Source organism: Mytilus edulis, chromosome 7 (genome assembly GCF_963676685.1).
Source record: "Mytilus edulis chromosome 7, xbMytEdul2.2, whole genome shotgun sequence".
Classification (NCBI taxonomy): domain Eukaryota; kingdom Metazoa; phylum Mollusca; class Bivalvia; order Mytilida; family Mytilidae; genus Mytilus; species Mytilus edulis.
In genome coordinates this window covers 67,213,527-67,227,071 of record NC_092350.1, presented here as the reverse complement: position 1 = coordinate 67,227,071, position 13,545 = coordinate 67,213,527, and the positions used below count along the sequence as shown (strand labels likewise).

The 13,545-nt window shown below is 33.3% G+C and overlaps 1 protein-coding gene across 2 annotated transcripts; it reads left to right on the top strand.

Moving 5' to 3' along the window:
- Positions 1–265: 265 nt before the first annotated feature.
- Positions 266–13,545, top strand: LOC139482036 (M protein, serotype 5-like). Of its 2 annotated transcripts, XM_071265676.1 has the most exons (10): positions 266–809; positions 1,620–1,929; positions 3,616–3,726; positions 3,945–4,130; positions 5,136–5,384; positions 5,641–6,521; positions 8,555–8,701; positions 9,404–9,558; positions 10,234–10,294; positions 11,059–13,545. In XM_071265676.1, the coding sequence occupies exons 4-10, from the start codon at positions 4,106–4,108 to the stop codon at positions 11,239–11,241; spliced, it is 1,701 nt and encodes a 566-aa protein (XP_071121777.1). In that variant the 5' UTR covers positions 266–809; positions 1,620–1,929; positions 3,616–3,726; positions 3,945–4,105; the 3' UTR covers positions 11,242–13,545. The 2 variants fall into 2 exon arrangements, with proteins under 2 accessions (XP_071121777.1, XP_071121778.1); XM_071265677.1 differs by lacking the exon at positions 1,620–1,929.

The following is a 13,545-nucleotide window of genomic DNA, read 5'->3' as shown; positions in this document are numbered from 1 at the left end:
TAATCGGAATTCTCAAGAACCGAGAGGGTTATCAAAATACAGCGTTTGTCTATTTAAAGTTGTGACAGAACTTTGTAAATTCTAGTGTGATTCTTCAACATTCAAATTTAAATGTACTACAGTAACTGTAATTTATTTTTTTAATTTATTTTGAAAAACATGATTTGAATGATGACTTTTTTTTACTGTATTGAAATTACTAACTGTACTTAATTTTTGATTCAGAAAGACTCACGACGACGTACTGCCATGGAAATCCAGTTATCTTTGCAGTAAATGAACCTGTTATACTGCAAAACGATGTAAAGCCATGTGATGGTTTTGAATCGGACAGCGAAAATGAGTTAGTGGATTTATCAAATCTTATTGTTTCAGCCGAAGAATCTATGAAATCTATAAAAGAAAACGAAGCAAAAAGAACCGAAACTGATTTTGTTACCGAAGAGTTTCAGAAAGCTGCTTTATCGCTGGTTACAAAGCACTTGTTTGTCATTGAAAAGATATCTTCTATTGAAAGATCAGACATGCTTAAACAATTATCAAAACTTTTGATAGATTATCGGATCGTCGATTTTTTTTGCAAAATTAGTGCTGAACTATTGGAATCTGGAGAACGTTTTAAATATCCTGGAATAAAACCAGAATGCATTGCTCTCTTAAGTATAATGTTGAGATATTTAGGGAGCTGTTCAAATAACAACTGTGAACTGAGTGGCATTATTGCGCGGGAAAAATACTTTCTAAAAAGAGCGACTGATATACTACAAGAATGGAAATGTATTTCTTTTGGTGACAATATTGACATGAAGGTATTTAAACGTAATGAAATGATATATTTTACTAATAGATTGAATTTTACAAAGAGACATAGTACAATTTATTAAAGCCCACAATTGATATTAAATATTTTTAAAATATAACAAATATTAAAATCTGAAAAACTCAGACTAAATCTTATGGTTGATGGGCCTCCCATACAATCCAGTGGCGCCTTCATTTTATGACGAGAACATGCTACTTAGTATTCAGATTAAACAGTTTGACTAATCCTATTGTGGTCATTGTGTACACAAAGTATTTATGATTATTCTTCTTTACTCTTTTATAAATACGCGCAGAATAATGTTTTTTTATTTGTATTATACAAATAAGAACTGTTTTCTAAAATTTGAAAAAAATAAATATACATTTTATGTTCAGATTGATAGGTAAGGGAGCTTAGTAAAAATTGCGAATAAAGGTTTGGAGATTTCTTTTCATAACACCGCAAAAAGTATAGTCAAATTGTCTGTTTTTTTATATAGAACTCCTTATCAACAATTACTAAAAACAGTTGTATTCTTGAAACTTAAAAGAGAAATGCTTTCCAGGGAAACAGTTGAAGGTTATCAAATGATTTGAATAACGACTTCAACCATCATTTCCAATTGTAAAAATTGAGTTTAAATTTAAAGGTATAACCCGTTTAATGTAATCCTATGGAAACTTTTCACAAATTACCATTTGTCTCTGTATATTGTTTTTTTTTATAACATATGCAATTCCACGAAACCTCTTTATTATTTCATTCTAACAATATGTTTGTGTTCTGTTCATTTTTTTTCTGTCTATTATACAAGTCAGTAGAAGGTGGAAATACTCTCGAATTGCTTCTTTCCATCCTGTATAATATATCCATGGTTGAGGATAATGTTCAAAACGTTCGAGATGTTGAATGCATTGAAGCACTGAAACCATATCTGGATTCAAAAGACAACACGATTCTACTATTATGCTTAGCAACACTAGCTAATCTGGTGGACGAAACTGAAAGTGGGATTTTAAACAGAAAACCTGATGTTATTGAATTTTTAATGTCTACAATTACGAAGGCATTGAAATGCAAAGAAAGGATGTATTACGGATGGTCTCTGATTAAACTAGCTAGAAGTACGTCCCATACTTATTTTTCCTCTATTTGCTAGGCTTTCAGCTTTTTTAGTACAGAGTGAATTCAATATTGTTTAACAAAACGGGATATTGATTATTGAGGAATCCATATAAGCTCTGTTTTTTTCTGTTTTACCAGACTTTTAAAATGATTTTCAGTGTTACTAGACTAACACATGTATGTTGTTGTTAAAAACGTTTAATGCAAAATATAAAATTGTATATGCATTATTTTAAGATCGAAGGATTCCTTTAACCAATTTAGACGTTTCTCAGAGAAAAAAATTTCGATGGTTTTGTTAATATTTTTGATCGCATTTGACTTTTCCAAACATTTAAGAAAGGCGAAAGATACACATTGTACATTCAAATCTTTAATTAGATATGGGAAGATGTGGTATGAGTGACAATGAGACAAGTCTCTAACCAAGTCAAAATTTATAAAAGTAAACCATTATAGGTCAAGGTATGGTCTTCAACACGGAGCATAGGCTCACATCGAACAACAAGCTATAAAGGGCCAACAATATAATCGTTTAATGATCGAAAAAGAAGCGTGGTGTTCGGGCAATGGATCGATAAGATTGTTAAAGATAGAAACAGCACAGACATACAAAAGTGTCAAAAACAAGGAATTTTAATTTAATACATAAATTCCGCCCCCCCCCCCCCTCCCCCACCAAAAAAAAATACTAGTGTAAAACCATTCAAACGGGAAAACCAACGATCAAATCTATATAAAAAACGAGAAACGAGAAACACTTATGAACCACATAAACAAACGACAACCACGCGTTCCTTCTACATTTTTTTAACAACATGGATGCCATCGACAAGTGTATCTATTTCACCTGCAAAAATATCAATTGAAATAAAAGCACAAACAATATAGTATTATGCATTATTTTGTAGAAAACACAATTTCGAACCAACATGACAGATCTTTTGATGCAAAAAAAAAGTTCAAAGTTTGCTTTTTAAATTACAACTCTTTTTGTCTCAATGCTCTTCAAATTCGTACTTCATTTGGTATTTACTTTTTTGGATTCGAAAGTCACTGATGTAGACGAAACGCGCGTCTGGCGTAAATAAAATATTTAATCCTGGTATCTATGATGAGTTTATTGTCGTATAGTCTACAAGTTTCAAGCATATAAACATCCATGGTTTTTAGTTTTATTGGGATAAAAGAGAACTTTTGATGAAGGTTCAAAGAAACACTTAAATATCCGTTGATAAAATAAAGTTCCGTTCCCTATGCCTAATACACATTATAGGTAGACTATCATATTCTCTTTATGTTCTTATTACCTACATATCCCCGCCAAATTGAAACGGATCAGTGGAAATACAAGGGGGAAATTGGTAAAACAATCATTTTTAACAGAATATAGACGAAAACACTAACTTTTATGTAGATTAAAGAGAGTGCATGTATTACTCTCAACACTGCAATGATGTCTTCTTACATAACACAATGGAGACAAAATAAAGATTAATCGTCCAAATTATCGTTCTATTTCAATTTTATTGATTTTTGTGTTTCTGTAGAAATAAAGTATCAAATATTTTTTTTTTAATAAAACAAAATAATGGGAAATCAAAAACGTGTGTGTATCAAAGTCAGAAATTATAACCGAGTACTTGATATAATAAATAACAAACTAGTATCTATATTTGTAACAGTTGTTCGTCAGGTGGTAAGAAATGATAGCAATAAAGGGACGGTAGTACAGCACGGTGCAGTTCCAATACTTGTAAAAATTATTGACACTGGAAACGTCGAGGAACAACGTGGTAAATATATTGTACCTAAGTTTACTTATCAAATGTTAAACATTTTGTACAAAATGAATAATAAAGAGTAAGTGTTGAAATGAAAGTTGAGGAAATGATATATATGAAGTTATATTCTCAATTAGTATTATTATTGAATTAAATATTTCCATATCTCAAACAATGTCTGAATTAAATTGTATTATATATTTTATAACTTATATCATTGTCTTATTAAGAGGCCGTTTGTGCCGTTTGGGCGTTGTCGTTTGATAATGACAACCGAAAAGAGATGATAGAAAAGAAGGAATGGAAGGTGATAGCGACATTGGAAAGATTGTCTAAATCATCTGATCAAACTGTAAAAATGGTTAGCAGAAATGCTATATAGACGATTAAGATGATTAAAGACCATAGGAATACATGTAATTATATTGTTATTAGTAATCAACAAAATATCACGGAATTTGACAATCTAAAACAAAGGAGTGTTTTCTAGACTTTTAAAACGAATGAAACATCAAACTTATCTTAAAAACATAACCATGATCTTGCTTCAAAATCATGTATGACATGAATCGTTAAATCAAAGCTGCAATGATAAAAAATGTAATATGTTTGGAATATACAAAGAAGATGTGGTATGATTACCAAGGAGACAACTCTCCTTAAGAGACCAACTGACACAGAAATAAACAACTGTATGTAATCGTATGGCCTTCAACAATGAGACAATCTCATACCACCTAGTAGTCAGCTATGAAATGCCTCGAAATGACAAAATGTAAAACAGTTCAAACGAGAAAACAAACGGTCTGTTTAATGCACAAAAAATCAAAGAAAACAAATACGCAACTCAACAACAGACGACAATCCCTAGATTCAAGGCCCCTGACTTAGGACAGCACATGCATACATAATGTGGTGGGGTTAAACATGTTTGCAGGATTTCACACCTACCTTGACCTGGCATAGCGGTGTAGTAGTACACCATTACTGTAATGTAAACTAGCGTACTGTAAAAATCAGTTAAAAAAGGCTTAACTAATCTGATGGATACAAAAACACTGAGTGGAAGTGGCCGGGTACTTATACACTCCAACAATAAAAAAAGACAGTAAGTACATATCTGATAGTATACTCGCAGTTACTTACAGCAAGTTCAAAGCCAATAGCAACTTAAAACATCATACATCTAAGACTAAAGTATCAAGCGGCATGTTTTGTTTTCGTGAACACTTACATAATAACAATGAACAATGCTAGAAATATTTTGCATTTGACTGAATAATTTTATCAGTCTGTTTGTTTTAATAAGAGTTTATCGACATCATTGCCGGTCAATCATATATTCGTCCTTTTACTCTCAATGTATGAATGAACGAATGAATGAATGAATAAACAAAATATTTATTTTCTATGCAACTTAGGTGATTTGCAACAAACCGTGGTCGGAGGAAGAGGCGAAAGGCACATTGTGATCAGTTACAACTGGGGACACCAAGAGGTAGTTAAAAAGATATCTGAAAGTTTGAAAAACGAAAATATCAAAGTATGGATGAATGTAGATAATATGCAAGGTTGCATAGTCGATGATATGGCTAACGCTATTGAGCAGGCAGATATTGTACTTGTCTGTTATTCGTCTAAATACAGGAACAGTTATAATTGTAGAGCTGGTATGTATTGCTCATTAAGTGAATTTAAGAAACATATAAATATTTACATGATTTGATGAATTAAAAGTGTTAATTCCAATCTTTTCAAACAATAAGTAGCTTTACATTGTATGTACTTACAAAGTAAAACCTTTTCGATATGATATGATTAACAGACGAATATACTTTTTTCCATATAAACAATGCATTTTGATTGACCATGTATGTTAGTATGATATAGTCTTGTAATAAAATTGATTGTTTTTTAATGTTATAGAGGCAAGATATGCGTATCAATTGAGGAAAACTATAATACCATTGAAAATGGAAAAAGGTTACACGGCTGATAGCTGGTTAAGTTTTATAATTGGCTCCCTGCTCTATTTTGATTTTGGTGAGGAATTAAACCTGGAGGAAAAAGTAAACAAATTAATCAGAGCTATACAGCAAAACCTGAGCGAACAAAATAAGGCAAACACAGGAGCAATACAGCAGGATCTGAGCGAACAAAATAAGACAAACACAGGAGCAATACAGCAAGATCTGAGCGAACAAAATAAGACAAACACAGGAGCCATACAGCAAGATCTGAGCGAACAAAATGAGACAAACACAGGAGCAATACAGCAAGATCTGAGCGAACAAAATGAGACAAACACAGGAGCAATACAGCAAGATCTGAGCAAACAAAATAAGACAAACACAGGAGCCATACAGCAAGATCTGAGCGAACAAAATGAGACAAACACAGGAGAAATACAGCAAGATCTGAGCGAACAAAATGAGACAAACACAGGAGCAACACAGCAAGATCTGAGCAAACAAAATAAGACAAACACAGAAGCAATACAGAAAAGTGTGAGCGAACAAAATAAGACAAACGCAGAAGCAATACAGCAAGACCTGAGCGAACAAAATCAAACAAACACAGGCGCAACACAGCAGGATCTGAGAGAACAAAATAAGACAAACACAGGAGAAATACACCAAGAACTGAACGAACAAAATCAGACAAACACAGGAGCAATGCAGCAAGATCTGAGCGAACAAAATAAGACAAACACAGGCGCAACACAGCAGGATCTGAGAGAACAAAATAAGACAAACACCGGAGAAATACAACAAGAACTGGGCGAACAAAATAAGAAAGACACAGAGGTAAATATAATGATAATGAAAGAGATAATTTTATAAAGAGTGAATACTGGTATTTGTTAAGTGAAAGGTTATCGGAAAATATGTCTCTCGTACTAGTGATTCACAATAGGTGAATGACTCCACTTCGAGTCCAAATATGCGTCAAAATAATACAGATTAAAAGACCGGTACAATCTCAAAATAATACAAATATAGTAAATAATGTACAAAAATCCGAATAGTTTTACTTTAAAAGTTTTGTTGGCGATTGACAATATTAAATAAAAGTTTGTAACGAGGTTGTCTCTAAGGAATTTGCATGCTTCATTTCATTTTAATTCGGCAATAACATACTGAACGGAGATTAGGGGTTCTGTAATGAGTCAATTGAGCTTCCTGCGCTTTCCCTTTATATGTTTTGGTCTTTCTAGTTTTTATATATCTCCTGTGCGGTTAATGCAATAATCCATTTTCTTTCCGTTGCCAAGAATCAGGAGCCAAATACTCCTGTACGAGCAGTAGAGGAAATTGAACTTGAAAAAACGTATTTCAAACCTGTCAATAGAGATCTCAATGAAGACGAGGATACAGCGAAAGCTTATTAAAGAAGAGGGACGAAAGAAACCAGAGGGAAAGTCAAATTCATAAATCGACAATAAACTGACAACGCCCATGGCTATATGATATATTAAATTAGTCTTAGAATTTTGTTATTAGTTTGTTAGTGGCTAGTAGCTTTTAACTAGCTGTCACTAACTGCGAGTACTTTAAGATCTGTACTTAATGTCTTTTTGCTGTTAGGATATACAAGCACCCAGCCACGTCCACTCTGTATTTTGTTATATGTATTTCTACGTGTACTCATCTGATGATTTAAGCCTTTTTCAACTGATTTTTATAGTTCGTTCTTATGTTGTACTGTTACACAACGGTCCTGGGTTAGGGGGAGTGTTTGGTTCCCGCTTACATGATCAATCTCGTCATATTCTGTGTGTATGTGCTCGTCCCAAGTTAGGTGCCTGAAATGTCATGGCTTCCATGAATGATTTTAATTCGAATAAGACGAATACGATCATTAAAAATGAAGCGAGGGTGGGAATGTCGTGTGTTTGGCTGATCTATTTTATCCCTCGTTGGATAACTTAAAGCTACAGATTTCTAATAAATTATCGCTTGCATGAATTATTCCTTAAATAACCATGATGACCGTTAAAAATGTTTGTAATTCTTAAATTCGAAAGCCCAACATTTGCCATTTTTCAATATACATTTTTTTTTCGTAAGTTACCATCAAATCCACAGTTGAAATTTCGTAAATAAGGAGCCGCTATTTTGACTCCCTGAAAACAGTAAATGTGCGAATAATGCAATAGAATAGAAAATAAAACTTTACCTACCAAAAATCAAAAATATTATCTGAATTTTGAGGGTTAACGTATTGGAAATCCTTCAGCTTATGTGTGTTCATTTGTATGACGTCATGTTTTAAATTAATGGTCTTTCGCGGAATGTCATCTTATTCTTATTTTTAAACTTTTTACCGGGCTCTATCGCATTGATTCTTTATGTTATACCTTGGAATAAGAATAAAGGTTCCGCAGTTTTCATTTCAATTTCAACTTTTAACACAGCGAAATCGGCATAGTGTTTGCGCACAGGTTACGATACATGTGGGAGGTAAATTTCAAAAGCCATTCTAATGTACATCTCTGAGTCTGCGCTAAGTAAAGATACATCGAAAATGTTAACACAATGTTGTTAACAAAGCGAAAAAAGCACGTCATATTAAAATAATGTGTTACATATTTATTGTTCGATCATTTTTTTTGTACATAAACTAGGCCGTTAGTTTTCTCGTTTGAACTTTTTAACATTTACCATTTCGCGGCCTTTTGTAGCTGACTATGCGATATGGGCTTTGCTCATTGTTGAAGGCCGTACGTTGACTTATAGTTGTTAATTTCTGTATCATATTATCTCTTGTGTATGGCTGTCTCATTGGCAGTCATACCACATAGTCGTTATAAAAGCAATATTATTTTCGTATGTTGCAGGTTCTACAGAATCAACAACCTCTGCGCAAAAACAGTTTCAAGCCTTCAGAGATACCAGATCTGCAGACATGCTTATGTTATTTTTGTATCCGTATGCTGTTACTGTTACTGTTAATAGGCCTTTCTTGCCTTTATTTGTCAAGTAAAGTATGTTGCTACAAAGAATGTAGAGTATGTATTGTAAAACCGTGTGTAGCATTACTATGGTAACGTTCAAACGTATTCTAAGATCGTGCATATTGGTGTTGGTGTGGTTCATCAGTGTTTTCGGTTTCTCGTTTTAGCCAATATTACCCTTGCGCATTGTCCATAGGGCCAAGTGTGATTTTCTCAACTCTTGACGTCTCTCGTTCGTCGTCGTCTGTTTACTTTTCCAAACATCTTCTCCTCTGAAAACCGGTATGGCCGATATGGCTAAAATAGAGTATACGTATAAAATGCAAGTTTTGTCTATCAGAAAATTATCTTTAAAGATACAATATAAATTGAAATTTAATATTTAGTTCCAGAAGAAGTCTTCCCAGATCAGCTCTTGCACCTAAATTTAACGAAGATCATCTGCAAATAAAAAAGACTCAATATTGGAAGAAACCTATGTTACAGGATCTGAAAAAGTGTGATGGTCATTTGGATTTGATTATTTCGTTCTTTTTATAATTTGTAAGAAGTTGCTCGAAGTTGGACTCACCAAAATGTCTTGTTTTAAGCAAATAAATATCGTCTGGTTTACACGATTTCCCCATATTATACATGTACCAAATGATATACTATTAGTCTTCATGTTGTTTATTTTTTTGTATAACAGATTACATTTAATTCTACCATACGAAAATATCATATATGTTACAGCCAGCTTCGCCACCAGCGACCCCTGATATGTCAGGCGACAAACCAAAGGAAGAACAGACTAGTGAAATATACGATGCGATGAATTGGACACTTTTACAAGTAGAGGAATGGCTTAACGATAAGATATTTCAAAAAGATATGCTTTTATCAACGCGGTACGTGTCTGTTTTAATTGTTTGTTATTTTACTTATTTTTCACAACTGATTCTATTTCTGATGCTGAATATGGTATATATATATATACAAGTACATGTGTATAGAAAAATCCGTTTTTTATATTGCATATAACTGTTTAGTGTCTTTAAATTTCTGATGTATATGTACAAGGCTTAGAAACATAATATGTAATGCGAGTTTCTTGGAATTTGTACGCACATTGTATTATTTTTCATATTAACCATTAAAAGTCTGTTATTTGTTTTGCGTTGGGATCATCTGATTTTGATATTAGCAGATATTGGTCTATTCATCGACATATTTTGAAATTTGCTCTCCAAATTTCTTTCCTTGGTAGTTATGCAAAACACACAATACTGAAATTTCACACGGTAATGGTCCCCTAGAAGGTGCTATAAATCTGGCTGTTAGCTGAATAATCTTTACTTTTACTGGTTAAGTCAGTTTTAAATTTGATTGTTAATATTTGGTTTTAACATGGCGGGAATAGAATCAACGACTTCCTTTCCTCAAGACAGAAACTCTACCGAGCGACCAAAAGCGGAGTCTTGGTTAATTTAGAAAATAATTGCCACTTATTTCATTACTAGTATATGTTTGTTGGACGCACAAGACGCACAATGTATATGTATATAAACTTTGCTTTATTATAGAAGACAGCTAAAGGCTTTGAGAGGAAAAGACGTTGCTTTTCTCAAGCTCCTTGTTCGTGAGGTTAGTCCGTATTATTAATCAAAACATGCACTACTAAGAAAAACACCAAGAAAATGTTTGGAATTGAAAGATTAGAATAAAAAAACACCTTATCAAATTCGTACGTTCGAAGATAGTAATTTGAAGAGTTTAGAAAGGTGATTTAAAGAGTTTAGAAAAAGAAAGCAGTTATTGCACGAATTTGAAATTCTCTTGACGGTCCAAAACGAAAAGTGGTAGACAATAATAAACAAGTCAAATAGGAAATGCAACCATACTTTTTGAGTATTTCTTATTTATTTTTTTATATTATAAGAACTTCCGAAATAATACATTTATAGGTTTACAATGTTACTGTGCAATTTCTGCAATCGAATAAATGGCAAATAAATCACAATATTTAAGATATATTGTTATTTGTCATATGAGCCACCAAAGGGACAATTTTCAAATCTATTTATGAGGAAATAATTCGTTATTTCTTAAATCAACATGGTCGGTGCTTTGTTTCTTTTCTCTGAATTTCTTTTTTTAAGTTTTTGTTTTTTTTTATTGTGGTTGCCTTTGGCCGATCATTTGAGTTCAGCCAACTGCAACTGACTTTTACTGATTATCATCATGGTGTGTTGTAACACCACCTAATTTGAAAACTAGCATTGGTGGGCAGGGTAGTCAAATTAGCAGTTATAACACATTTACTTATTAATTATTATATAAGACAAGGAGATCAAGAAACATGTTATTGTGCAAAATAAAACACATAAGTGTTTATTTTTGTCTTTCAGTGTCCGAATACTTTCTACCAAACAATCAGAGAACAGTTGGGGATGAAGGACATTCAATCAATGTCCGATTTCCGTCTCGCTTTGGAAGACATTGGGCATGTTGATAATTGTCTGCATTACTCTTCGGAACAGATAATAAGTTCAAAAACAGTTGAAACAACGAAAGTACGCATAACTGTATAGATCTACATAATGAACAGATTAGACCTAAAAGTATATAATGTACTGCATAATGAAGTCAGTGCATGTATACCATCACAAGTTAATTTCTGATATATTGTGGTTTATGGTAAAATCATGAATATTTTTTCAGCTGAACCTAAATGTTTTTGGATTTGAGATTTTGTATCAAGTCTATAGTTAAGATCAATTGAGAATTCAATGTATAATCAGTGTTCAGAAAGTGAAAATAAGATAATTTTCCATGCGTCATAACGCCGATCTGCATTTCACTTGCGCAGATTTTTTTCTTTCACTTGCGCCTTTTTTGTCTTTCATTTCCGCCTATTTTGTACATGCATGTAAGGTGAATGTTATTTTTGTATTTATCATTATAAATCTCATCTGTTAGCCAGATGTACATTATGTTAAGCCTCGGTCACACCTTTACGGATAGCTCGAACGGATGCCAAACGGATACCTTTTTTTTCAATCCGTGCATGTCCGTTAGACGTCCGTTCCTTTCCGTTAGATGTCCGTCCATATCCGTTTCATGTCCGTTAGACATCCGTTCATATCCGTTTCATGTCAGTTAGACGTCCGTTCCTTTCCGTTAGACGTCCGTCCATATCCGTTACATGTCCGTTTAGCTTACGTTTTATCCGTCGACGTCCGTTCTGTCTGGTGGAAAATTTTGAGCATGTTCAAAACTTTGAACGGACGTTCAACGGATAAAGTGTCCGTTGAAAGTCCGGTAGGCGTCCGTTTTATACGGTATGCGTCCGTTTCGTTTCCATTTTGTATCCATTACTTGTCCGTTATACATCCGTTGGAGGTCTGGTAGACAAATTCACCAACGGACTTCGACCGGACGTTTAACGGATAAAACGGATGTTGAACGAATTGGAAACGAACTTCTACCGGACGTATAACGGATAAAATGGAGGATGAAAGGATCTGAAACAAATAAATGCCAATTGAAAATTTCGTGTCAGAAATACCAATTACTGGTATGTCAGATTTCTTGAGTCATGAATTTTTATTATTCATAATCAATCTTAAAGTAAGGGTACGTCTCCGATATCAAGAAGTTCTTATTCAGGCCAGACACTACCCTTTGGTGGCATTTTGAAGTACAAAAACAAAACCAGTTACAACTTTTTGAAATCTATGCGATTGACGTGTGTTATTATTGTCGTCTTTAATTTTTCCGTATATCTTGTTCATCCGTTTTATCCGGTACGCTTCCGTGAGGTGTCCGTTTTATGCGGTACTCGTCTGTTGGATTTACGTTCGGCATCCGTTCTGTCCGGTATTTTTCGGTCTCTCGTACGTTGCATATCCGGTGTGTGTCCGTTATGCATTCGTTACGCGTCCGTTTTATTTGGTCAGCGGACTCCAAACGGATAACAACTTTGTCAACGGACAACTTTTATTTTCATCAGTTAGGCGTCCGTTCGTATTACCGGATAGCACGGTATGGTGTGACCATAGCTTTATGAATCATAGTCAATTATAACATGTATATAACATATGTCATCTGCTCACCAAAGGAAAGTGGAAGTTGGATTTTGAGCAGAACTAGTCAGTTTAAAAGATAAAAGCATATTGTTAATTTACATCCATTCAAATCACGGAGTTCAAAAGTACAAAAATTGAAAACCATAAAAACGTTATAAAATGAGTAATAAATCTGTTCTTGTCGAGATTTAAATATTACACGGTTGATGCATTCTTTCCTTGTTATATACTAGTTTTTTCACGTATTCGTGTTGTACTTGGCAACAACGAAATTCTGGGCAATATGAAAACGACAACAATCTATTTACAGGGAACAACAATTATATACTAGTACATGTTTTAATTGACATTTCACAAAATATGTACAACTGCATGGCTAACGAAAGAGGTGTATAACGATAACTAAAAATTAACATTAACCTGTAATTTACTTTACACAAATTGCTCAAATTGAATAAAAGAATCAAATCGGCGCAAATGAAAGATCGAAACAAATTTAAATTGCCGCAAATATAATTCAAACCATGATGACACCGTTCGTGCTGCTCTTAAGTTTCTTATGCATGGAACGCTGTATAGGCTGTTTGTTGTATCATAGTCGTTTTCGTTTTTAAAATGTTATTGTTAGTTTTTTTTTTCGATCAATAATGTTTGATTTTACTTAAGTATTTTCTTTTTCCGTTTATCCTTTATATATTTGTCTGCAAGGATATATAATAGATACTATAGTATTGTTTTATATGTGAATTATAACATAACAGAGAGCACATAGAATATGATATATTCACTTGGTTATGGTTTTTCGTA